Source organism: Rousettus aegyptiacus, unplaced genomic scaffold (assembly GCF_014176215.1).
Source record: "Rousettus aegyptiacus isolate mRouAeg1 unplaced genomic scaffold, mRouAeg1.p scaffold_m13_p_14, whole genome shotgun sequence".
Classification (NCBI taxonomy): Eukaryota; Metazoa; Chordata; class Mammalia; order Chiroptera; family Pteropodidae; genus Rousettus; species Rousettus aegyptiacus.
The window spans coordinates 45,572,203-45,598,249 of NW_023416289.1; the positions used below are offsets into that span (position 1 = coordinate 45,572,203).

The 26,047-nt window shown below is 51.3% G+C and overlaps 3 protein-coding genes across 4 annotated transcripts; all 3 read left to right on the forward strand.

Annotated features, from left to right (window-relative positions):
- Positions 1 to 4,537: 4,537 nt before the first annotated feature.
- DHDH (dihydrodiol dehydrogenase) lies at positions 4,538 to 11,623 on the forward strand. Its single transcript, XM_016122398.2, has 7 exons — positions 4,538 to 4,709; positions 5,103 to 5,214; positions 5,857 to 6,020; positions 8,103 to 8,355; positions 10,167 to 10,291; positions 11,036 to 11,189; positions 11,474 to 11,623. Exons 1-7 carry the CDS (start codon positions 4,620 to 4,622, stop codon positions 11,581 to 11,583), a joined length of 1,008 nt encoding a protein of 335 aa, XP_015977884.2. The 5' UTR covers positions 4,538 to 4,619; the 3' UTR covers positions 11,584 to 11,623.
- A 5,344-nt stretch (positions 11,624 to 16,967) lies between these two features.
- Positions 16,968 to 21,892, forward strand: BAX (BCL2 associated X, apoptosis regulator). 2 transcript variants are annotated; one of them, XM_016122399.2, is made up of 6 exons: positions 16,968 to 17,244; positions 17,812 to 17,863; positions 17,953 to 18,102; positions 18,488 to 18,623; positions 20,174 to 20,278; positions 20,676 to 20,952. In XM_016122399.2, exons 1-6 carry the CDS (start codon positions 16,983 to 16,985, stop codon positions 20,781 to 20,783), a joined length of 813 nt encoding a protein of 270 aa, XP_015977885.2. In that variant the 5' UTR covers positions 16,968 to 16,982; the 3' UTR covers positions 20,784 to 20,952. The 2 variants fall into 2 exon arrangements, with proteins under 2 accessions (XP_015977885.2, XP_015977886.2); XM_016122400.2 differs by lacking the exon at positions 17,812 to 17,863 and having other exon boundaries at positions 17,216 to 17,244; positions 20,676 to 21,892.
- A 1,673-nt stretch (positions 21,893 to 23,565) lies between these two features.
- FTL (ferritin light chain) lies at positions 23,566 to 25,129 on the forward strand. The gene is made up of 4 exons (XM_016122401.2): positions 23,566 to 23,893; positions 24,042 to 24,188; positions 24,520 to 24,645; positions 24,812 to 25,129. Exons 1-4 carry the CDS (start codon positions 23,792 to 23,794, stop codon positions 24,962 to 24,964), a joined length of 528 nt encoding a protein of 175 aa, XP_015977887.1. The 5' UTR covers positions 23,566 to 23,791; the 3' UTR covers positions 24,965 to 25,129.
- Positions 25,130 to 26,047: the final 918 nt, after the last annotated feature.

Sequence of the window (26,047 nt, forward strand, 5' to 3'; positions counted from 1 at the left end):
TGTGTATCTCCTCACCTTTTTCATGGTCAGATCTCTTGGCAGCGAGTATTAATAGTATTAATAGTAATACTCTTAGTATTACTACTACTACTGATGGTGGTAATTTCTTACAGCAGCGATGGAAAACTAATACACACTAATACATGGCAGCTAACAGTTCTACAGCACAGAGAATGTGGCGGGTGCCATTCTGAGCACATTATGTTATAAATAACCATTCATTTCACCCTCACAGAACCCCTGTGAGGTCATTACCATCATCACTCCCATTTTACAGATGAGGCAAATAAGAGAAGCCACGCCACTTGCCTGCGGTCCCACAACCAGTAAGTGGCAGAGCTGGGATTTGAACCCTGGCAGGCTGGATCCAAAGTTCACACTCTGAGGCATCGTGCCTTGTTGTTTTTTTTTTTTTTGGCAATTAATCTATACTCTAAGGATCTTGGTAAACAAATGAGTTAATGAGTAAATGCTATGTGCTCTTCCCACCTGCCTTTTGCATGGTCGGCGCAGATAGTGTCTGCTCCCCCCACCAGAGGGGGACAGAGAGTGGGGTGCGGCTCATCTCTAGGTCCCCAGCACTGCCCAGCACAGAGCCAAGTCAAGAGTAATATTGTTAGCCAACAAAGTGTGTGAGTCATGCCCACGGTGAGCACCACAACAAGAAGCTGCCCAGATCAGACCCTTGTCCCTGCCATACTGCCGAAATCCCTCCAGTGTCCTCTTAGAGCCCTTCGTGACTGCTCCCCTGCCTGCTTCCCCAGGCCCATCTTCCATCACGCCCACCCACCATCTTTTTTCTTCAGCCACGCTGGCCTTTTTTCAGTTCTTAGAACTTACCTAGCCCTTTCCTTCCTCCGAGCCCTTTGCTCATCCTGTTCCCCACCGGATTTATAGCTGCCTGAGGACAGAGAAAGTATCCGTCTCGTTTCTGGTATGTCTTCAGGACCTAGCACAGATTATAAGCTCAGTAAACATTTGCGTTCTGCAGGGAAGACTCTGCTGAATGACCCCAGAGACTCTTTCTGGAATTCCTGCTGTGAGCTGGCTGGGACAGAGCCTTCCCCTGAAATCTCCCCATGATTCCAACTTACTCCAGGTCTCTAAACGGTGTTGCCAGCAACTCCTAGAAAGTGCTGGCACCCAAACTCTCATGATCTGGTACTCAAGTTCAGACTAAAGAAGCCACACTTCCAACATCTTTACTTTGCTCGTTTCGTTAAGAGAATTAAGAAGTGGGTGTCTTTCTTGGCTGATGCCCTCTGCTAATTACCTGGCTCTCACCTGGGGTCCCAGAAACTCTGTCTTGTGGTTAACTCCATGGTTGGTCTCATAGGGAGGGCAGGTATCTGACCTGCTGAGCGAAGGAGCTCTGTTCTTAACTTAATTATTAATTAATTCGAACACAGCAGGCACAGTGCAGTGTGTGGACTCTGGGACCACGCTGATTGGATTTTTTTTTTTTTAATTGCACTACAGCACCTGGTCTTCCTAGTACTAACCAGGCCCAACCCTGCTTAGCTTCTAAGATCAGACATCGGGCTTGTTGAGGGTGGCATGGCCTAGACCATGGACCATGGCTCCACTAGGGCACGAACCCAGGACCCTCTGCAGACATGCTAAGCGCTACACTATGGAACCACGTCCCGCACTGGTCGGATTTCAAGCCCTGCGCTCCCACTTGCTTGATGTGCGGCTTCAGGGAAAACTCTTGAACGCTGTGCCTGCCTCAGTTTCCTCATCTGTAAAGTGGGGTTAATAAGATGATAGAGGGTGGCTGCGAGGGTTATGGGAAATAACACCCAGAAAACCTTTCGAATAGGGGCAGGCATAGACAGCCCTGTGTAAGAGCTTTGAGGAATACTTTACAGACAAATAAAAACACACAGAAAAGCACAGAGAAAACACCCTGGGACACATTGCCCAGAAACACCAAGCCTTAACATACTGACCTAATTGTTTCTGATTTCTTTTCTTAAGACACGAAAAATGTTACAGATAACGTTGAAGCCCCCGTGGCTATTTCCCTGTCACATCACCTTCTTCCTGACCTCAGGGGAACCACTATCCTGAACGTGGAGTTTTTCATTCCCATAAATGTTTCCAGTACTGTATTAATCAGGAAAACACCTACAAACACTACAGAACACTCTTATATGAACTGTGATGTCACTCGAGTTTAGAAACAAGAGGACTTGTTACTAAAGGACCCTTATGTGAACTGTGACGTCACCTGATTTTTTTTCCCACTGAGGTTGGAGATGGCACGTCAACAGCATGTACAGCTCGTCCACCCATCTCCCTTGCTATGTGGTATCCTGTTGTTAAGATTTGCCAGTTTAATTGCCATGGTTCCACTGATGGCTGTTGGCAATTTGGAGCTATCAAACCCAACACTGAAATAAACGTTCTTAAACATCTTCTCAAGCACAACTTGGAGAGTTTCTCAAGGACGCACATTTTCTCCTCAGGACAGGAACTGCTGGACCATGCCATACCCTTGTTTTCTACTTTATACAATATTCCAAAATGATTTTTCTGGGAACATAAACTCACTGCCAACAGTTTTGAATTATAACTTTTTATTCTGAAATTTTCGAAGAAGTTGCAACAAATAAAACAGAGTTCATTTGTACCCTACACCCAGCTTCTCCACGGTGTTGTTATTTTAGGTAACTATGGTTATGTTGTGAAACCAGGAATTGCTATTGCTACATTATTTAATCAGTTACAGACCTGATTGGGAATTCATCAGCACATCTAAGTTCTAAGAGATTTTATCAAATGTGAAGATTTGGGTACCCGTTGCCACAATCAGGATAGGGAACTATTCCATCCCCACAAAGACACTCCCCTGTGTTACCCTGAATAACTGTGTCCTCCCCTGAACCTCAACCAGCTGGTCTGTTCTCCATGGCTATAACTTTGTCACTTTGAGGATGTTCTGTAAATGGAATTATACACTATGCAACACTTTGAAATTGCCTTTTCTCGCCTAGCATAATGCCCTTGAGACCCATTCAAGTTGTTGTATATGTTGATTGTTCATTCCTTCTTATTGCTGAGAAGTTATTTCATTGTATTGGTATGCCAGTTTGTTTATCCATTAGCTGGTTAAAGGACATTTGGGTTATTTCAGCTATTAAGATAAAATTGCGATGAACATTTGTGTACAAGTTGTTTTAAGAGACGCCTGTGGTACAGAATGTGCCTAGCAGAATGTCTGGTGCTTAGAGCAACGAGGACATCAGAAGCAGGTGTAGACTTGGACACAAGGACACATTACAGGGAGGGCGCACATGCCTGACCGATTCTGAGACTTCTTGCTCTAGGGACTAGAAAAGGATACTTTAGAGGATAAGAAAAAGATACTTGAGAAGAAATAGCTGAGAACATGGTGGTGGCTTTGAGGCTGAATCTGGGAGTTGGCTGTAGCTTGTATTTACTAACCTGACAGTAACTATTAATAAATTACAAAGCAGCATTGTAGTGAAACTTATTAAAAAGCCATGGTGACAGCGGTTGGGGATGCTAGCATTGCCATTCCTCCTCTCCCTAATCCATGTTAGTTAAACATTTCCAGACTCCGACTCTTCTTCCAAATCGTCTCCGCAACACAAGTTTTTGTGTGAACAATAAATACCCATGAGCATCTACTTATTAAAAATTCTTTGTTTTCCTTTTTCTTCAACGTAATGATATTGTGTATTCAGTACAATCCATTAATATTTTTATTCAGCAGTTTGTGTGAGCTTGGAACCTGTGACTCCCTGTGGGAAGCTCAGGTCTACCAGGGAAGGGAAATGGACAAGTTTGCTGTGTGGGAAGTTGGCTGGAACTTTACCAATTGATTCCTGGAATAATCGCTTGTTATATTTGACATACTAGACTCCAGAGCTAGATGCCATTGCGATCTCCGTTTTCCAGAATAGACAGGCGAGGCTCAGAGAGGTACACCCCTTTTGCAAAGCGATCCAGCCGGAAAGTGGCGAGGAGGCGTTCGCAGCACCCTAGCCTGGCTTCACAGGTCTTCCGAAGCAGTACGGCCTGGTTTCTCAAACTGTGCTCTTTGGAGGCAGGCAGTTTGCAGGTCTTCATATCCTGGCCGTGAAAGTGAATATGACCGAGGTTCTCTCCGTCTATTTGTCAATGGGGGCAACAGGAAGCTAGTGCACAGGTCCATGGTGAGAAACTGCGGATGAGGAAAGTAAAGCGTGGAGCTGGGAGGCTCCATTAATATTCATATTAGTAATTCTTATCTTGACTATTACTATCCTCTTTCTAGACAATTCCTCAGGGCGCTCTACTTTCTGAACCAAAGTGGGAAGGAGGAGAAAACGAAGCAGGCCCTAAGTTGACAGAAAAAGAAAGCCCCTCCCCTTGCGGCACGTGGTTCTAAGAGTCCCTAGACGACCAAAGGGGTCGGTCTGGTCCCACCCCCTGGTGGGCGGAACCAACGGTATGTTCCTCCAATGGGGAGGCTAGAAGTAAATGACGTCTTCCATGGAATTGCTATTGAAGAAGCCGCGTTGAGGAAACGGGGCGGAGAGGTCACGCCCCCAGGTCCCCTAATCCCCGCGCAGAGAAAGTAGCGCACTTTGGAACTCGGCATTTCGGCAATGGCGCTTCGGTGGGGCATCGTGTCAGCTGGCCTTATTTGCAGCGACTTTACGACCATGCTGCGGACGCTGCCTCGCTCTGAGCACCAGGTGAGCCCTCCCTTCGCGTCCTGGAGAAGAGCAGACTGGGGGGCCGGGACTCCTGGGTCTGAGGGAGGAGGGAGTTAGGATTCCGGACTTCCGAGTCTCCAAGGCATTGAAACAACCTCTCATTTTTGATCCACTCCTTGCTCCACTTCTGTGGTGGGAACACTAGCACCGTGAGGTTTGGGAGCGTCCTGATCTGAGCGGCTGTGATCAGAAATTGAGATACTAGGGAATTCCATAATCGCTGGCCCCAGATCTCTGTCCCAAGACCCAACTGCCCAGCCCCCATCACCTCATCCCCGGTCTTGGGGACTGTCGACAATTTCTGCTTAAGCCAGCGCCTTTTCTATCACCTCCCTCCCATCTGTCTTCCACGCCTGCCTGGCGCCCCTCCAGGTGGTGGCAGTAGCGGCACGAGACTTGAGCCGGGCGAAGGAGTTTGCACGAAAACATGATATCCCCAAGGCCTATGGGTCCTATGAGGAGCTGGCCAAGGACCCGAACGTGGGTGAGTGACGAGGGCCGCAGGGGCCAGCGGGGCGCTGCTTCCAGGTGCTCCGTCTGAGATGTAAAGCTCCGCGGGACAGGAGGGTCACTTGGGAATTGCGGTGGGACCTCGGGCTGGGAGGCGGAGCTAGAGGAAAGGGTTTGGTCTGAGATGAGCTGCCTAGTAGGAAATCCCGTGCGGGAGCCAGGCCTCACGGCGACAGCGGGGCTCGAATCTCTCAGGGAGCTGCTTCAGACTTTCAGTGTGTCCCGTGGCCAGTGGCTTCTGTGTCCCGGAGTGGCCTGGATGGAGAGGCAGGGCACTGTAGTCGGACGAGAGCCTGGCTCTGGGGTCAGGCTCCCGAGATTGGCCTTTCCCTCGCCCGCTTGGCCCTTGTCAGTTTCCTTATCTGTAAAATGTGGAAAATGATAGTGTCTCCCTCTTGGTGGTGTGAGGATGAAATGATGGACTGCAGTAATCTCGGAGGGCAGGAAATGATCTCAGAACAGCGATGGTGGAGAATGGCTAGGCGACGGTTCCACCGCTGCGGTAGGATTGGTCCCCGCTTGGAGGGACCCTGGTTCCTCGGAGGCTGGCGGTGGGGCTCGGAGGTCTGGGGCGAGCGGGGCTTCTGATCTATCGACCTGTCTCCTCCCAACCTAGAGGTGGCTTACATTGGCACCCAGCACCCCCAGCACAAGGCCGCGGTGCTGCTGTGCCTGGCAGCGGGCAAGGCTGTCCTGTGCGAGAAGCCCATGGGCGTAAACGCTGCGGAAGTGCGCGAAATGGTGGCGGAGGCCCGGTCCCGAGGCGTCTTCCTCATGGAGGTGAGGCCGCGGGGACCCTTGCGACAGCCTGCGGAGTGCTGCTCGCCATTCCGAAATGTGGTGGCCCGCGGACATTCTTCGGAGGAACACGGGGGTGCGGGGCGGGGGTTCCATGAGTCGGGATGGGCACGACGTGAACTGAGGTGGGCGCCTCGGCCACGATGTAGCTGAGCTAGGCCACGGACTCTGCTGGCAGGGCGCTCACAGGTGGGAGCCACTGCTTCTGGCCCTTGGCAAACGTGTCCTGGGAAGGAGCCTTTGTCAATCAGCCTTTCAGAAAAGGATGCCAGGAGTGAAAGTGGCACGGAATGTCAATGGGCTCGGTCAGGGTGGGTTTCCAGGGACACAGGTCAGAAGGACCAGGAGCCCGCTCCCAATGCTCAGCGTCCAGCAGCCTTTGTTTTTGCCCTTAACAGACACATGGCTAGCTAGAGGCGCCTTCGACGTCTTGCAGACTACCAGTAATTAGAATGGCCACGAGAGGGCAGTGGGTGGCCACAGCAGTTAAGGAGGCCACCCAGTGGTCCCCCAGAAGCTATTTCTCTCTTAAGGACTATTCTGGTTCTTAAATACTTTGCTGTAGCTTCTTCCAGTAGTAGCAATTGCTTCCCTGGGTCCTACCTAGCTATCGTTTACCCTATATGGCTGAGCCTTCTTATCTGCCAAGTTCCACATGCCCAAGAAACAGGTTATCAAAATTGATCACGGTTACTCAGTGACTTCTGGCCCTCACTGTATCTTGCCCCTGCTAACATTCTGTGAGTTTATCACTTCCTCATTTTTATTGGCGCTTAATGTGTGCCCTATCGAACCCTAGGAACAGGGGTTCATCATGATTAAGACACAGGCTCCGTTTTCAAAGAGATTTCTGCTGTGCTCATAACAATGGGCAGGGGACAGAGCACAGCGGCCCCAGCTCAGCCTGGGGGTTGCTCAGGGAGGTTTCCTGCAGGGAGGAGCTGACCTGAGCCTTCAAGGAAAAGTCAGTTGCACAGATAAGCAGACCAGAAAGAGAAAGCAGGGTTGACTTCAATTGGAATGGCCAGATTTCATGTATTTACTATGAATTTGATCTTGGACAGGTCCAGCTTTCTGGCTTTCAAGTCAGAGTACTCTATACTCTAGTTCCCCAGTTTCTAGCTCTGTGACCTTGAGTAAGGAATTTGACTCAACTGAACCTCAGTTTTCTTATCTATGAAATGGACATAGGGATAGCTACCTGGGAGTGGTGTTGGGAGGCTTTATTATGCAATGGTGGCCCAGGGTGTCTTGTCCGTAATACACACCGAGAAACGGGACATGATGTTAGGCCCACAGGGGAACTGGGCAGGAGGTGACTGGGTGACGTCTAGGAGAAGCGAAGAGCTCTCTGGGGCTGTGCTAGGGGTGGACTGGAGGGCGGAGGCGGGGCGTACTGGTGGGCCAGGTCCGCCATAGCGAAGGCCAGCACAGGCTGGGCGGCTTCTCCACTAGAGATTGATCATCCCACACATGTGGAGGCTAGAAGCTTGAGGTGAAGACGCCGGGAGCATTGCTTTCGCCCGAGGCTTCTCTCCGTGGCTTGTGCATGTTCGTCTTCCCCCTTCCCCTCCACGTGCTCTTCCCTCTGCGCACGCGTGTGTCCTCATGTCCTCTTCTCATGAGGACACTGATCCTACTGGATGAGGGCTCACCCTAACGACCTCATTTTAACTTAATTACCTCTTTAAAAACACATCTCCAAAGACACACACATCGGGGGGTACTGCGGGGGTTCAAACTTCCACAGAAATTGGATGGGGACACAATTCAGCCTATAATGTTGGGAAGCTGGAGTCATGGTGCAGATGAGAAAGGACAAGTCTGGAGTTGGGGATGCGGTTCTGGAGACGGGAGGAGAGGACAGAGAGAGGGTCAGGATCAGGACACAACTTGGGGACTGAGGGGCTGTGGAAAGAAGGGGGAGAATTCTTGTTTGAAGACCAAGGAGCAACAGGTACCCTCTCGAGTTTGGGCCTCAGAGAGGGAGGAACTGGGTGGTTAATTCTTGGGTCCTGACTTTTTCCTTCCCTTCCTGCATCCACTTCCCTCTGTGGCCTGCAGGCCATCTGGACCCGCTTCTTTCCCGCTGTTGAAGCTCTGAGGTCTGCTCTGGCCCAGGGAATGCTGGGGGACCTCCGCGTGGCTCGGGCCGAATTTGGGAAAGACCTCAAGTGTGTGCCGCGGGCAATGGACTGGGCACAGGCTGGCGGTGGCTTGTTGGACCTTGGTATCTACTGCATCCAGTTCATCTCCATGGTCTTCGGAGGGCAGAAACCAGAGAAGATTTCAGCTGTGGGAAGGCGTCACGAGACAGGTACGGTCTGTTCTTGACTCTGTGAGGATAATAAGAATAATCCTGTCTTACGGGGTGTCCTGAGCTGGGACTAAGTCTCCTCGCTCATGAACGTCAGGTTAGACGGCTGGACTAAGAACCTGCTGGAAACGAAAGGGGGTCTGAGTTCCGAGTGTGGACAGGCTGAGTCCTGGGACTTTGCTGTGTGATCTGAGCCAAGGGACTCAAGCTCTTTGAGTCTTAGTTCCTAATAAAATGTCAAAGGAAGTTAATGAAGTAACTATTGAGGCAAGTTAAGCAGTTAATAAATATCTGCGATTCTTATGTTTTGAAGTTGTTTCTGTGAGCCTTCGCTGCATAACAAACTACCCTGGAATTCAGTGACCTTGGTGATGGTGTGGGTTGGCACTTTGGGTTGGCTCAGCTTGGGTGCTTCTTCTGTGGGCCTGACTCCTGCAGCAGCTGTCGGCTGGCTCCGCCTCGCTTTTGTCTCGTGGGTGGTGGCTGTTGTCTGGGCCTTGCGAGGTTCCCCTGCATGTGGCCTCTGCAGCTGACCAGCTCCAGCTCACTCACCGCTTGGGTTCAGAGTTCTGGGCGCAGCAAAAAGAAGGCAGGACGCCACGTGTTTGCTGCTGTCGCATGGCCCAGGGCCAGCTCAGATTTCAGAGGTGGCCAAACAGATTGTACCTCTGGATGGAAGGAACTATTGAGTCATGCGGTGAAGGGACACTCATTGAGAAATGAGTGGGTTTACCAACTGTACCATGGAAGGCAATAAGTAACCAGGAAGAGAATTCCTGGGGTGAAGTTCACCCTTTTGAAACACTGTGTCAATCTGTTATCTGGCCATCGGTACACTGAGAAGTATCTCTAACAATAGATGCCACTTGTGAAGTGCTTCCTATGATTAGGGTTATGACAGGTGAGATCTCCACGAGGTAGACAGATTATGATTGTCCCCATTGTATGGACGAGGTCACTGAGCTGTAGATAGGGGACTGGTCCAGCCTCACACAGCAGGTCCAGAACAAGAAATCGGGCTTATCCGAACCAGAGAGAACTCCATCGGGAGGTTCTTCCATCCACTGCTGACAGGATCAGGCTAGTATTTTACATGCAGTGTTTCATTTTTAATTAATGCTCCTCTGTCACTTGGTGTGATCTAAATACACTCCTAAGTGCTTTGTGCATTTTATATCATTTAATGTAATACTTAGAACCACCCGATGGGGCAGGTTCTGTTATCATCCCCATGTTTGAGACGAGGAAACTGGTTCTCACATGCCTATATGACAAGTATTTACAGAGAGGGAAACTAAAGCCCAGGGTGATGAGGTCTGATTCTTTTTTAGCACTTATTGGCTTATTTATGTTGATGACGGCTTACTGCAATAGAATTCACATACCTTACAATTTATTCATTTAAAGTGTATAATTCCATGGCTTTCATGTATTCATAGAGTAGTGCATTTATCACAGAATGAATTTTAGAACATTTTCATTAATTAACACACACACACACACACACACACACACACACACACACACCATTCTCCCAAATCCTCGAACCCTAAGCAACCGCTCATGTACTTTTCTGGCACTATGGATTTGCCAGATATGGGATATTTCATCCAAGTGCAGTGCTGCAGTATGTGACCTTTTGTGTCTGGCTTGTCTCACTTAGCATGAATGTTGTCGGGGTTCGCCCATGTGGTAGTGTGGATGGGTGCTTCATTCTATTTCATTGCTGCTTCAGAGACAAGATCTCTTGCCCAAGGTTCCACAGGCAGGATCTGTGGCCAGGCTTGCCTTTGTCCTGTGCCTCCCCCCAGGCGTGGATGACACGGTCACCGTGCTCCTCCAGTACCCAGGAGGGGTCCATGCCAGCTTCACCTGCAGCATCTCTGTTGAGCTCTGCAACACGGCCTCCGTGAGCGGTACCAAGGGCACGGCCCAGGTGAGTAGCCACCGGCCGAGCTGGGATTGGCCCAGGTGCTGGGAACCATGGCCCTTAGCAGGAGGAGTGGGCAAGCTGTGGCTTTGGAGCTGGAGATGGGCTGAAGCTGCCTTTTCCCACACCGTTGCTAAGGAATGCATCCTCAAGCACCAGTCCATGGGATGGGGTTTGGACCAGCGGGCTCCTTCCTGATGGTGAGCCTATTGCTCTGTCCAATATCCTTAGGCCTAAGGAGAAATCGTTTCTATCAATCCTGCTTAGAGGGCAAGTGGAGACCTTTGCAATGGCTTCCAGGAGGTGATGTGGGCATCACTAAGCTCAGCTTCAGTGGGCTTCCCGGGGCCATGTTGCTCGAAAGAAATCCTGTTCTTCAAACAATTTTGACCATGCCCCAGCTGCATCTCTGTATTTCTGTGTTAGCCTAGATTGGGTATGGGAATAATTTAGGCTCTCCAGGGATCTGGGGCTGAAAACCAAGTGGAAGAAGGTGCTGAATCATCCAAGTTGCCTTGAAAAAGAGGGATTCACACAGATGCGATGATACGCATGCATTCAGAGAGGCATCTGCCCCTGGCGAGACGAACGGACAGGCTTCTAGTCTGACAACTGTGCTGAAGAAAGCCCAGCAACCAGTGATGGAGGGGGCATCCAGCCCTCCTTGAGGGTGGAGGCCAGCCAGCCTGAGCCAGCAGTTGAAGCCCCTGAGCATCACAGGCAGTAAGGCCACCTCTTATCTTCCCCCAGATCCTCAGCCCCTGCTGGTGCCCAACAGAGCTGGTGATGAAGGGGGAGCATAAAGAGTTCCCGCTTCCCCCGGCCCCAGGTCAGGAGTTCAATTTTATAAACGGAGCCGGCATGAGTTACGAGGCCAAGCATGTCCGCGAGTGCCTGCGAAAGGGTAAGGGTGTGGAGGATAGTTGGGCGGAGGGGTGGCAGGGCAAGCCTGGTGAGGCTTACGGACGCTTCCTTCCATCGGGGATGCTTCCTTCCATTGGGGACCCTTCTTCCATCAGGGACCCTTCCCTCCATCAGCCACTTAAGCAGCTCTTGGAGACTCCATCTCTCGGGACCCCCCAGGGCACCATTTACCTGAATGTGTGTGCCTTGTGGGATTCTGGGAATTGTAGTTCTTTCGGTCTCTTGGGTGTCGGGACGAGGAGTCCACACTGTCCTCTCCCGCAGGCCTGAAGGAAAGTCCTGTGATTCCCCTGGCGGAAAGCGAACTCCTGGCTGACATCCTCGAGGAGGTGAGGAAGGCCATTGGAGTTACTTTTCCCCAAGACAAATGGTGATGTTCGCCCCAAATAAATAAAAACGTGGTTTCCACAGAGATCGTGGCGCTGCTGGTTTGGTGGGAGCTGGAGAGAGCCCAGCATCAAAGGAGGCGCTAGACTATAAATCTGGTGACAGGAAGTTGGGGGTGGGGGGCAGGAAGGAAGGCAGGGTCAGGAACACATTTCCCCCGAGCTCCCGGAGCAGACACCTGTGGGCAGACCCGTAGTTCGTTCGCCTGTGTGACCTTGGGCAAGGAACAGCACGAGGGTAGGAGGCAGCCCAAATTCCATCCCTCTGGCCCCCCTCCTCCCGCCTTTATCTCCTCCTTAGTAAAGGGAAGATTTAGTACTACTGACCACCCTCTGGCGAAGTTTCTGTGGGATGGTACATGAACAGCCCCTGGCACACAGTAGATTCTCAATAAACAGTCAATGGCCCTTCACTTTGAGGCCAGGCCTTTCCCATACTGGCCTGTAGAAACTCCAGGCCTCCATTATATCCACAGAAAAGTGGTATCTGCCTTCACGAGTGTTCCAATGGCCTCATTGGCTAAGCCTGGATTGTATGCCTCTCTGTGGAGCAGGGATGAGGTCATTCCCACCCAAATTACAAGCACTTAGGGGGCAAGCAATGTGTAGGTGCCTGAATTCGGTGCTCTAGGGAAGATCTAACATATATTTTTTAGTAGTGAGTATAGGTTAGGTTATGCTCCAGTAAGAAACAACCCCTAAATCTCAGCTTAGCATACCAAGGGTTTTTTTCTCACTTGTGTTATGTATTGGCTGAGGGTTCTGGTCTGTATGTGTCTGAGACCTGAGCTGACAGAGCCACTACAATCTGGAATCTTGCCAGTGACTGTGGCCAAAAAAAAAAAAAAAAAAAAAAAAAATGCTCCGAAGTTCTTATGCCAATACTTCAATGCTCTGACACAGAAATGCTGTACATAACCTTTTCTAATCTCTCAGCTGAAACTAGTCACATGACCTCAACTAACCATAGACAGTCCAGGAAGTTCAATTCTACTAGGTTCCAGAAGATGAAGTTAGATATATTTGACTTATGATACTAATAATTCTCACTTTGAACATATACGCGATTTGGTAACAATTTCAGAACATTGAGAGATGAGCTATCATCAAATGATTTTTCTATTGTTTCTATTCTACGTCCTATTACACACCACTCAGGTATCACCACATTGGTTTCAGCCCTCTGCTTGTTTGGTTTCAATCTTTTAATTGCATAGCAGAGATGGCTAGCAGTCCCTTTATTAATCATTCCCTGTAATAAATAGGGAAGCTTCACTGGACACTTGGCTGCACAGCTAAAGACTACATCTCCCAGGCTCCCTTGCACTTAGTTGAATAGCTTTTGGCCAATGTGATGTGCGGCATCTGAGTTATGCCCTTAAAAGGCAAAGAGAATTGCATCTCTTTCAACCTCTCGCTGCTGCTGGAGTGAAGGTGTGGTGTTGCGCACTGACTGGCTTGACCATCTGACACTATGAGATGGAACCCATGTGTTGTGGATGGTGCAGCCACACAGTGAATATGGAGGTGGGCAAGCCTCAGGGTCTGCAGAGTGGTTTGGCAAACTGGAGACCTGAGAGAGACGAGGTTTAGTCACAGCTCAAGTCTGAAGGCCCAAGTACCTGGAGAACTAATGGCATGGTTCTTGGATGAAGGCTAGCAGCTAGGGACCTAGGAAGAACCGACGTTTCAGTTTGAGTTTGAAGGCATGAAGAAGGTAATGTCCTAGTTCTAAGACCGTCAGGCAGAAAGAATTCTTACCTGGAGGAAAGTCAGCATTTTCGTTCTATTCAGGCCTTCAAGTGATTGGACGAGACCCACCCACATTTGGGAGAGCGATCTGCTTTTCTCAGTCTGCCAATTTAAATGTTAATCTGGTCTCAAAATACCCTCACAGAAACATCCAGAATAGTGTTAGACCAGATATCTGGACCCATAAAATTAGTCACCGCAGTCCCGACACTGTAGTACTCTACTCACCATTAATAGCACTTGGGATTTCATATTCTTGAACTGTTACGTGAGAGGGAAATACACTTCTTAGTTGTTTAAGCTACTGTTATATTAGCCTTTGCTAAAGCAGCCGAATTGGTGTGCCACCTCATACTTTCCAAAGGTAGCTCCTGTCCCCACTCACTGCCCCCATTAAGAAGTGGAGCCCAGCTCTCCTTCCCTTGAAATTGAGTGGGCTCGTGACTCATTTGTTGCCCTTGGAACATGGCAGAAGCAATGCTGCAAGACTTCTGAGGCTAGGTGGGGGAAGACAGTGCACTTTAGTTAGACGAAATAATCTCAAAATCTGCAGCCATCATGTGAGGATTTTCACTGGCCTGAAGCCACCAAGCTGTGCGGCAGCCCAAACTAACCCCCATGAAGAACTACATGGAAAGCCATGAAGCTCCGAGAAAATAGATGTTCAATCAGATCCTGATCAAATCTCAGCTAAACGTGTTGCAATGTTGTTACCCACAGGCCTATGAAAGATAATAAAATGATTGTCGTTTTAAGCCTTTAAGCTCCGGGCTGATTTCTTACGTGGCAATAGCTAACCAGTAAAACTGGTGTAACGTTTACAGTGTGAAAGATGGATTCATTTTTAAGATGTCTAAGCAGAACTGGAACCCCCAAATCCCGCCCATTGTTCTCCACCCCAGAAGCGTTCTGAGGTCGGCCATCAGGGCCCTCTGACGCTGAGGAACTTAGCGCCAACAGCATTCCTCTTCTTTTATTCCTCTTCTTTGCTGCCCTTCCCCGGTGTGCAAAGTGTTCCTCCTTTCCTGGCACAGTCATCAGTTTCTAAGAGGCTCTCGATGACCTTCACTTCTTGATATTCACATCCTTGTGTGACCTCCACTCCTGCGAGTGCACTGGATCTAGTGACCTGCTGCTAATGGCAGAAGTTATGGTATATCCCTTCCCAGACTAGGTTATAATTGACTGTGACTTCAGTCCTGCTTGCTCACTTTGATGAAGTCAGCTGTCATGTTGTAAGCTGCCCTGTGAAGGGGTCCCATAGCAAAGGACTGAGGCTGGTCTGTGGCCAGCAACCAGCAAAGAACTGAGGCTGTCATTGCAACATCTCCTAAGGAACTGATCATTCCATCCACATAGGTGTGCTTGGAAATGCATCCTTCCCCAGTCGAGCCCTCACATGAGACTACAACCCCAGCGAACACAGCTTTTTTATAGCCTTGCGAGTGCATGTGGAGCAGAGGACCCAGCTAAGCCATGCCTAGATTCCACTTATAATTTATATCTGGCAAGAGACATCTCTAACTTTAAAATATCTCTAAACTAATTTTCTTTGTTACGAAAATCAAAATACCGTCTTATTTCTGTTCTCTTTAAATATACAATAAGCAGCAGCTTCTATCAGTAATTATGTGTAAGAGAATGTAAGAGAGATTTGTTGTGACCAGCAAGCCATGGGAGGGCTGTGAGCAGGGTAGGGCAAGAGTCTCCTACAAGGATCCATGTAGGGGATAGGCTGCATGGGAGGGACAGGAGGCCAAGGCTTGTAAGTGGGGCAGAGTAACAAAGCCATGTCCCAACGCCACAGCTGTTAAGCCAGAGAACTGAGATCACCTGTAAGAACTTTACAACTTAGGCGAGCCCATCTTCCTCTCTGGGCTCTGATTTCCTCATCTTTATACAGGCCATAATTATCCTAGGTGTATTAGTTATCTATTGCTGTGTAACAAATCGCCCCCAAACTTAGCAGCTTAAAACAACAATAAATGTTTATTATCTCGCACAAATTTTGAGGGTCAGAAATCCATGAGTAGCTTAACTGGATGGTTCTGGCTTAGGCTCCCTCATGAGCTTTGCCGTCAAGACGCTGGTGGGGACAGCTGCCATCTGAAGGCTTGAAGGGGCTGGAGCGTGTGCTTCCAAAGTGGCTCACTCATGTGGCTGGAGGGCTTGGTTCCACACATATGCGTTTCTCCGGAGGAGGACTGCTTGAGTGTCCTCACAACGTGGCAGCTGCTTTCTCTAAAGCAAGCGAATCAAGAGAGAGCAAGGTGGAAGCTATGGCGACTTTTATGACCTAACCTTGGCAGTTACAGTGTTGTTTCCACAATACCCTATTGGTCAGTCCTACTCAGTGTGGGAGAGGCATGAACACCTGGAGGTGAGAAACACTGGGGCCCATGATGGACGTAGGCTTCACAGTTCCAATATAGCATCTTTATTATTGTAAACAATTTTGACTTCAGGATTTAAAAAGTCTTCTCCCCTTCTACTCAACAGCTAGCTGTCCCCTTTAGAGGTCTGTGGTTGCATTAAAAACCCTTTCCTTTGTCTCTGTAACTGAAGTAGAAGGAGGGTTCATTCACTTGGCTTGAATAACAGCTGCAGATAAAGCCTGCTTCAAAGTTAGCAGGAAACACCATGTCTCCCAAGGACACGCTTTCTATACATGGAGAAACATTGTTCTCTAAAAATGTAAAGTGTTGGAAATTCCACTGTCGCCATAAAACAGTCTACTCTTGCTGTAGGATCTAAGTCATTTGATACTCATTAGCGACCTTGATTTCCAGTCCCTGGTACCTTCAAAGGCTTTAGACCCAACACTCCACACCCACATTTAGCTTGTAGTTTCCAAGGACATAGGACCCTGGTTCTTCTTCAGGGTCCACCCCTGACGTCGCCCCTGCTTTGCTTGGAGCCTATCATGTAGTTGTCAACTAAACTCCACCCTTCCTCCAAATCTACAGTAACTCAACTACCTTTTCCTTGTTTGTCAAAATGCTCCAAGGTCTCTCCGTTGTGTGGGCTCCATCATGGCAGTGGGTCAATAAACTTGACTTTTTCAGACTGTTGTTCTGGTGATGTTAGGCCAATGGCCAGGAACACCTATCATCTTCAATTGCCATGGCTCCCAGCCTCCCTTGGGACATAGATTCCTTCTCTCCTTCATCTGAGCCCAGCCTATTTTTCTAATATTAGTTCTTTTTTCTTCTCATTTTTTTTTAAAAAGGAGATATAGTTTCCATACAGTAAAATGCACGTCTTACGTGTCAGTTCAGTAAATTTTTTAAATATGTGTCTAGCCAAGTCATCACCGCCCAGATCAATGTATAGCACATTCCAGGCACCCTGGGAGCTTCCCTTGGGGCCCCGCCCTGTCCATATCCCGCCAATCTATCACCACAGATTAGTTTCGCCACTTTTTGAAATTCGGATTCCTTTTATTCTCATATGAACACCCATAAAACACTCATAGGATTTAGTCATCTGAAACGTCCTGCCTCAATGACTGCTATTTGGGGGCCTTTGCTGTCCCTCTCCGATGTGCACTAGACGTTCCTTCTGCCCTGGGAGAAGTCCCACCCGAGACTTCTGAAAATATTGCAAGGACGGAGGAATGAAAGTCACAGCTGCGAATGAATGGGCGGCCGGTGGAATGGCGCCACAGCCAGTTCCCAAAGGGAAGTGCTGATCGGATAGTCACGTCTCGGCGTCCACGACCGTGCGGGGCAGCGGCCCGCGGTGGCCATTTTGCGGGGCGGTCACGTGAGATGACGCACGCTCAGCGAGACGCTCACGTGACCGGGGGCGTGCTGCAGCCGCCCGGGCAGACCCGGCGAGAGGCGGCGGCGGGAGCGTCGGTGATGGACGGGTCCGGGGAGCAACCCAGAGACGGGGGTGAGGCGGGAGGCAGACGGGCGGGAGGAGGACAAGCCCCTCGCCGGCCGGCCCCGCGATCCCGCCCGCCGGGCTGGGGCGGTGCGATCTCCAAGCACTCCGGGGCAGAAACTCCCGGGTCGGGCGCTGCCAGCCTCCAGCCCCCTCCTTCCCCGAGGTTCCCCGGCTCCCTGGCCTCCGCGCCGCGATCCCTTCCTGCCCGGCGCTCTGGGACCCCAGAGAAGCTGCGGACCCCAGAATCCAAGCCCCCGGGCAAGCCCGGGCTTGTTGCCGGCACCACTTCCTGGTGGGAGGGACGGGTCTCCTCTCGGCCCCCTCCGGCCAGGATGCTTTAAGTGTTCCCTCAGCCTGCTTTCCCGGAAGAATGTGTGGTACAGGCCTAGGCTCCCTGCCTCCTCCTCCATCGGCGACTCAGTTGCCCGGGCCTCCCGTCACTTGACCTACCAGGGACCCAGAAATCCAGGGCCCTCTAGCATTGTCCTCCTTCGGGGATCACGGACCATTGCAGTTCCCCCAGATCCCCTAGGACCCAAGAGCCAGGCACCTCTTCCCTCCTTTCTCCTCTAGGGCCCACCAGCTCTGAGCAGATCATGAAGACAGGGGCCCTTTTACTTCAGGGGTGAGTTTGAGGTCTGATTATTGCAGAGCGGATTTGAGGAGTGACGCCTCATTCTGATCCTGCACCCCACCCTTCCATTCCCGCTCTAGTTTCATCCAGGATCGAGCAGGGCGAATGGGGGGAGAGACACCTGAGCTGGCCCTGGAGCCCAGGGGGCCGCAGGATGCCTCCACCAAGAAGCTCAGCGAGTGCCTCAAACGCATCGGAGATGAACTGGACAGTAACATGGAGCTGCAGAGGTGCGGTTCCCAGGACCCAGGAGTCTAGCCACTGCTTCCCTTCACCCTCAGGACCCAGGAGTCTCGGCTCCCAACCCCGTCTTCCCCTAGAAGCGTGGAGTACAGACCCACAGCCCCCATTTCCCTCAGTCCCAGGGGTCCAGGGCCTCACCACTCAACTCAGCACTGTCCACTCCCAGCCCTCCCCACCCCCCGGGTCTTGACACCCTCCTTCAGAGAGTCATTTTTTTCACTTTCCTAAATGTCCATCTTGTCCCTGCCATGGCCTCGTGCCCGTCATTCAGTGTGGCTCGAGCCTGTTTCTTTGTCTTTGGTATGGGGTGGATGCCAGTCTCTACACCCACCTGACCGTCCCTCCCAGCACTGTCCCTCCGCCTTCCCGCAGGATGATTGCAGCTGTGGACACAGATTCCCCCCGCGAGGTCTTTTTCCGAGTAGCGTCTGAGATGTTTTCCGATGGCAACTTCAACTGGGGCCGGGTTGTCGCCCTGTTCTACTTTGCCAGCAAACTGGTGCTCAAGGTGGGCGGCTACGTGGCGATGAGCCCCGGGGCGGCTGCCCTCAGGGTGACGGGGACCTGGGAGTCTTGAGGTCAACCCCCGTGGTGGCCCAGAGAGGATGGAGACAGGCAGTGGCGGGCCGGCTGTCGGCTCCTTTATTCATTTATTCATCCAACAAACATTTATTGGGCCTACTACGTACCTGGTCTGTACTCAGCACCCAGGACGCAGCACTGAACCAAGCATACTAGGTCCCCTGCTCTTGTGGAGCTCACATCAAATGATGAATGCCGAGAGGGAAAAGCAAGAGTCATGTGACTGCAAAGTAATCAGGAAAGACTTCTAAGAGGAGGTGACATTAAAGCCAAAAGTTGGAAAGACGAGAAAGATACAGTAACATGTAAGGTTTTGGGGGAAGGGATCTGGGGAAGGATACAGCAAGTGCAAAGGCCCTGAGGTAGGACCAAGCCATATATGTTGAGGGCAATGAGGAGATCCGTGTGGTTGGGACAGTGAAGGGTGGGAGATGAGGACAGGTAGGAGGAGGCCCACTATAGCAACTTTAGCTTTACTCTGAGTGAGGTGGCAGTGACTGGTTTTAAACAGAAGAATGAGGTGACCTGATTTATAAATTTAAAAGATTATTGTGAAGTATAGCAAAATGTTAGTTGTAGAATCTAGGTTGCAAGTATATGGCTATTCACTGTGAAATTCTTTTAACTTTTCTCTCAAGATTCTCATGATAAAATATTGGGGGAAGAAGGGAAGTCCAACGAGTTGTTCTGGCCATTGTGGGTAGAAAAAGGGATTATGGGGCACAAAGGCAAAAGGGGGCACCTGTAACAGTGCCTGCAAATGATGACTGACCGAGACTCAGTCATCAGGTTGGGAAGAAGTAGACTTCTTGATGTATTCACAAGATTGAGTGAATGGGGGTTGAATGTCGCAGGCGAGGGTGACAGCAGTCAGGGTGATGGTGGGGCTGCATGTGGAGCTGGGGACAGCCGGAGGAGAGAAGCAGCTAGATGAAGAGTGGGAAGGGGAAGTCCAAAGAGTTGGAGAACAAGTCATGGTTATGGGAGTGTCGGGTCTTACCTGGTCTGAAGGTCAGAGAGTCCCCTCCGGGGAAGTGACGTTAGACCTGAGTTTTGAGGGATGAATGAAAATTCATTTGGTTGAGTCCCGTTTAGGCAGAAGAATTGGCACGTGCAAAGGGCAGGGGAGGGTTTGGTAAGAATGAATATAAGAAGGTCGGTCACCGAGGCACAGAAGAGCCATAAATTGGATTGCTGTTGAGTCTGAGCCTGTGCGCAAGGCCTTGTGGGCCAAGTTACGCCTTTTGGTCTTTATCCCAAGGGTACTGGGGAGCCATGGAAAGTTTGTGAGCAGGGCACTTTGTGAACAAGATCCAGTTTACAGTATATGAAGCTCATTCTGACTGTGAGTGGAAAAGAGACCGCAGGGTGGTTGGGGCAGGATGGGAGGCAAAGAGAAAGGAGGCTTGGGGCCACTCCTCCAAGGCAGTGGGGGGGACAAGGCTTAGTCCCTAAGGCCTACCTGACTCCCCGCAGGCCCTGTGCACCAAAGTGCCCCAGCTGATAAGAACCATCATGGGCTGGACACTGGACTTCCTTCGAGAGCGGCTGCTGGGCTGGATCCAGGACCAGGGTGGTTGGGTGAGGCCCCTAACTCTGTCCCCTACTCCTCTGGGACCCTTGGGTCTTCCTGAGCTCCCCACAGTGGTGTACCTCCTCCCCATTTTTGGATCTTCAGATGTAATCTGTAATGTGTCTCCTTACATGTCTGATCAATCCCTGATTTATCTGGTGCCTGGTGACCTCTGTGACCCTGACCTTATGGTGACCCCTGACCTCCCAGTGACCCCTGACCTGACTAGTACCTCCCTGGTACCTTCCTCTGGAATCAAGTTCTTTGATAATAACTCTTTGACCCTAACTCTGCAGTACCCACTACTCTTAGACTTTTGCCCTTATTCATGCCCTCTGACCTCTCCCTGATCCTTGTAGTGGCCCATGGCCAAATTGCTAAAGTGACTGATGTCCCTGTCCCCAGGACGGCCTTCTCTCCTACTTTGGGACACCCACGTGGCAGACAGTGACCATTCTCGTGACCGGAATGCTCACTGCCTCACTAACCGTTATCTGGAAGAAGATGGGCTGAGGCCACCTGCTGCCTTGGACTATGTTTTCTGCATAAATTATGGCATTTTTCTGGGTGGGGCGGGGTGGGGATGGGGTGGCCAGGGGTATTTTTCTTACTTTTGTAATTATTGGGGGGTGGGGTGGGGAGGAGTGGTCTGGAGGGGGTAATAAACCTCTTTGGGGCCACACTTCAGTGTCTGAGTGACTGGGCCCTCTCCCTGGCTGGCGAAAGAGACCAGGCTTCATACACTGACATCTTTTTCTGATGGTGCCCAGTGCCCTCTGTGGGTTAGTGACAAGTTAGGTCCCAGCCCTCCCTGATCCTGCAGTCCCGAGGGGAACTGAGGTGACCCAGAATATGAGTTGCAGCCCAGGGTATTGTATTGGAGCCAGGCAGAGGAGCCTGGGGTTGAGGGGGTGGGTCAGAAAATAGCAGTCCTCCTGTGCTTGGGGGAAGGAAGGCCTAGATGCTTCCACCACATAGGAAGTTGCACTTTTACTGAGCAGAGGAGGGGGAGGGGTCTGCATCCTTACAGGGAAGCTACTGGAGGTAGGAAGGCTGGGAAGAGGCTGGGACAAGGGATGGAAGGGAGAAGACCAGGCCCAAACCTGTGCTGGGAGACAAGGCTGTGGGAAGGGGGTCTGAAGAAGGAGCAGCTCTGAGGTTCTAGTGAGTGGGGCCCCCCAGGAGAGTAGCAGGTCCTAGGGAAGATGCTAAACTTGGAAAGGCCTAGAAGATTGAAGGGGAATCAGGATTAGAATGAAGTCACTTGAAGAGTCAGTCTGTTGTTTTTCTCTGGGTCTCTCTCTTCCTAGGTCTCTGTCCCCATCTCGATGGATCTTTCTGTTCCCTTCTCTGTTCCTCTCTGAGTCTTAGACTTCTTCTGTCTCTATCCCAGTGTGTTTGGATCTCTGTCCCCCTCTCTGGATCTCTAGCCTTCCCACAGACCCCCAGAACCTCCACCCCAACCCTAATGTCTGTGTCTGTCCTTCAGATCCTCTGTCTCATCTCCGCCTCTTCCCCTACCTCTGAGCACTTCCTACTGGTGTGGCCGGCTCGAGGCTAAAGGTCTTTAGGCTGAGGTTTGACACCCTGTGAATGAGTAACTCAGGCTCCTTTGTGACTGTGTGCCTAGGGCAACTGCCCCGCCCCCACGGACTCTCCCCAGAGACACCGAGTCTGGGGGCAGAGATGTCAGCCGGATAAGATAGCAGTGAGGGACTCAGTCATCACAGCTGGGAGTGAGATGACAATATGGACACAAGCTGCAGCCCAGGAAAAACATCACGGGAACTAAAAAGACAGTAAGACTTGGAGACAAAGAACACTCCAGGCGGTACTTTGGGGGAGGGGGCCAGACTTGGGTCCAAGCCAGCCAGGCCTAGATCGCAGGGTCCCAGCCAGACTGCCGTCCCACCAAGGAGATGAGGTCAGTGGCCGGCCCCACCCACCCTTCTGCCTGAACCCCTTCCTGTGCTGAGATCAGCATGACTCAGCACCTCTGCTCTCTTGTTGGACACTGGCCCGGACACCCCTTGAGGACCCCATACACCAGCCTGGCCCCACGTCCCCTCTCCCCTCACCCCCGCCCTGTTCAGGATGCACCCTGACTAGGCTGTTGGGGTGGCTTCCCTGTAAAGCAGGGCCCAACCTCCTCCCCGCAACACCCCGACCCACCGACCCACCGCCTGCCTCCATCAGGGCACTTAAGTAGGGTCAAGTTCCTGTCCCTTCGCTTGACTACAAAAGGGTTCTTTCAGGCTGAGTCCTGCTGTGAGCCAGCCAGCCTGGACCTGGCACACTTTAAAAACGTACTTTGGTCGCAGACACACATCCCATCCACAGTTCCCCAGATCCTGGTTTTCCCACACCCCAGGGCTTCTCTTTGTCACCTAGAAGGAGCGAGCATGTGTCAGGCAAGACAACTTAAGAAAGATGGCTTCAGAGCCAGAGAAAATTCCCAACGTCTCTGGCTGCTTTCAAAATAGTCCCCAGGGAACACAGCCTCAGGGAGACCCTGAAGCTTGTCATTTCACCCCTCCCTATCTCAGCTTTCAGAAAAACAATGGGGCCCTGAAATAGCCCTGAAGTATTCCAAGGGTCCCAGACTTTTTCTCAGGGGCTCTCCTAGACCTCTACTTCTTTAAAAAACAACAACGACAACAACAACAACCCTATTAGGGTTCCAGAGACATCCCTCTCCCCCACTCCTTTTAATCTCACAGATCACCTCAAAGGCCTAAAGACCTTCCCCAGGAAGTTTCCCGAAAAATATGGACCTCTGTAGTGAACTCTAAGGCTACAGAAATGCCCCCACACATCCAAATTATCTGGGGACCCCTCATCTCCCAAACCAAACCCCAGCAATCTAGAGGCCTCCACCTCTGAGGTACTCCCAGGGCCCCAGAAAAGTCCATGCTCTAGGAGACAACCCCAGAATCCAACCTACTTTCTTGAGACCCTCCCAAGGACCCCAGGGTCATCATTTTCCAGGGGTCCCACTGTCATTAATCAGAGAGACCCCAAGAATCCCCTGCCTACCCAGAATCAGTGCCAGGACCTTGGACTCTGTGAACCCCCACCTCCACCCCCACCTCTTCTTAATTCCCCATTTCACAACAACCGCGAGCTACAGGCGCGTGACTTCCCCACCTCCAGGGTGGCGGGAGGCGGAGTCTGGGACTCCTCTTCTCCGGATTGGCCCCGTGCGGGCTCCAGACCTCGCCTTCCGCCACCGCGGATTGGCCAATTGCTTTTCCCAAACGCCCCACCTCCAGAGGCCCGCGCGCCATAAAAGAAGCCGCCTTGGTCACTGCCTCTCGCAGTGCCCTCGGCGGTCCCCCGGATCTGTCTCTTGCTTCAACAGTGTTTGGACGGAACAGACCCAGGGACGCTCCTTCTTCCAGTCTTCGACCACCCTCCAACCTTTTTTCCAGTCGCAAACTACAGAACCTTCTCAACCACCCTTGGCCTGCGAGACCAGTCATCACCGTGTTTTGAGCTTAATTCCTTATTGCCTAACAACCATGAGCTCTCAGATCCGTCAGAATTATTCCACCGAGGTCGAGGCCGCCGTCAACCGCCTGGTCAACCTGTATCTGCGGGCCTCCTACACCTACCTCTCTCTGGTGAGGGCCTCGGACGCCCGGGGCCTAAGTTTCCCCACCGCGCAGCTCCAGCTTCTGCGCGTGCGCGGGCCTGCTTCGTCCCGTGGGGGAGCGGGTGGGCGGAGCCCGCTGGCCTGCTCACCATTGTTGTCGCCATGTCTTCCCGCAGGGTTTCTATTTCGACCGCGACGATGTGGCCCTGGAAGGCGTGGGTCACTTCTTTCGCAAGTTGGCCGAAGAGAAACGCGAGGGCGCCCAGCGTCTCTTGAAGATGCAAAGCCAGCGTGGCGGCCGCGCCGTTTTCCAGGACCTGCAGGTCAGTGGTGTGGGGGCCGCGGACTCCATCCCCCAGCCGTCCCTGCCAGCCAGGCGCCTTGGCCGCCGCGATTCAGGCATCGCTCGGGCTTCTAGGAGGTTTTCGGTCTTGTGTGGATTTTTAATTGTGGCTAAAAATGGAGGCACGGCAGCCCATTTCAAGACCGCGCTGTGGTCTCCTGGCGCATGTAGCTAGCCGTAGGGGACTGGGGGGTTGGGGGTTGGGGGTTGGGGGAGGTCTCTTAGGCTAAGCGCTTTACCCCCGCAGCTGCGAATAAGTGTTCTCTGTGGGTTATGTGGCCAGTTCTGAGCCGCCCCTGTCTTCCGTGTAGAAGCCTTCTCAAGATGAGTGGGGTAGGACTCAGGATGCCATGGAAGCCGCCATGATCATGGAGAAGAACCTGAACCAGGCCCTTCTGGATCTTCATGCCCTGGGTTCTGCCCATGCAGACCCCCATGTAAGTGCCTCCTCCATCCAAGTCTGCCCATCCTAAGCCCTTCCCTGGTTTGCAGCTTAGGTCCTAAGTCTTGGCCTCCTTTGTCAAATTTCCTTCCTAACCTCGTTCCCCCCTCAGTCACACTGTTAGGTACAAGTGGCAGCATTTTCTCTTTTTCCTCTCACAGCTTTGTGACTTCCTGGAGACCCACTTCCTAGATGAGGAGGTAAAACTCATCAAGAAGATGGGTGACCACCTGACTAATCTCCGCAGGCTGGCTTGCCCCCAGGCTGGGCTGGGCGAATATCTCTTCGAAAGGCTCACTCTCAAGCATGACTAAGAGCCTTTGGAGCCCAGAGGCTTCTGAGGGGGCCCCTCTGCATCCCCCAGGTGTTGGCCTTGTGCCTGAACCTCTCCCTGCAACCAGCAGGCAGCCTTCCAACCATCCTGGATCCCTCTTCCACACCTTGGACCAAATTGAAACAATAAAGCTTTTTGCAACATCTGTTTGTGTGTGTGTGTGGATGCACATGCCCTGGCTGTGGGAAGACAGGGTGGGATCTTTTTTGATAGGCTAGCTGGACTAGCCCTGCAGGAGTCGGCCCCACGTCCTCCTGTCCTAAGGCTTCATCTCTCACCTGTGGGGGGTTTTCTGCCAGGGTCAGTGCTGCCCCAGGGTCTGGTTTGGTAACACATGGGGCTGATGGCTGGAAGCAGACACCATTAGAGATATCCCACAGTAACCATACCATGTAGCCAGATACTGTGCTATACTCTAGTCCTGCTCAATCCAGAAAGGTTTAAGTAGAATTACCAGCTCCATAAGGCTGAGTTGAGGCCATTACTATGTAAATTGCCCATGGCAACGGGGATGCAACCACATCTGACCTCCAAAAGTTGCCTGAAGACAAAAAGGGATCTGAAAGCACATGATGTGCAAGAGGCACCGAGCTAAGTACAGAAATGCAGTGTGAAACTTGGGGGGCTAAATCATCCAAAAGGGAACTGAAGAAGCTTGAGGATGATTTAGGAAACTTCTGAGTCCAAGTTACCAAACAGTGTCAACTCTGACTCCCTACTGTTCCATGTTTTTGGTGGAAAAATCTAAGAGGTGGCTGCTGGACATCTTTCATCTACTCAGAACCATGCCCCTCCTGTCACCGCACTTTGGTGGCTACTTGTGCTTCTAGTGGGGGAGTGGGCAAGTGTCTGTCACACTGGCTAACAGGATCCTTATACCCAAATCCAAACAATCGGAGCTTTATACTCTGAAAATCAGTTGACCTAGACATAGGGAAGACTAAAAAAACAGATTTGTCCTGAAAATAGAGTTCTATCCGGGGGACAGTAGGGTCGAAGCCCAGAGGGCACAGAGCCCTGGAAAGATGCTCTAAGTGGTATCCAGAACTTTCTGCAGTGACAG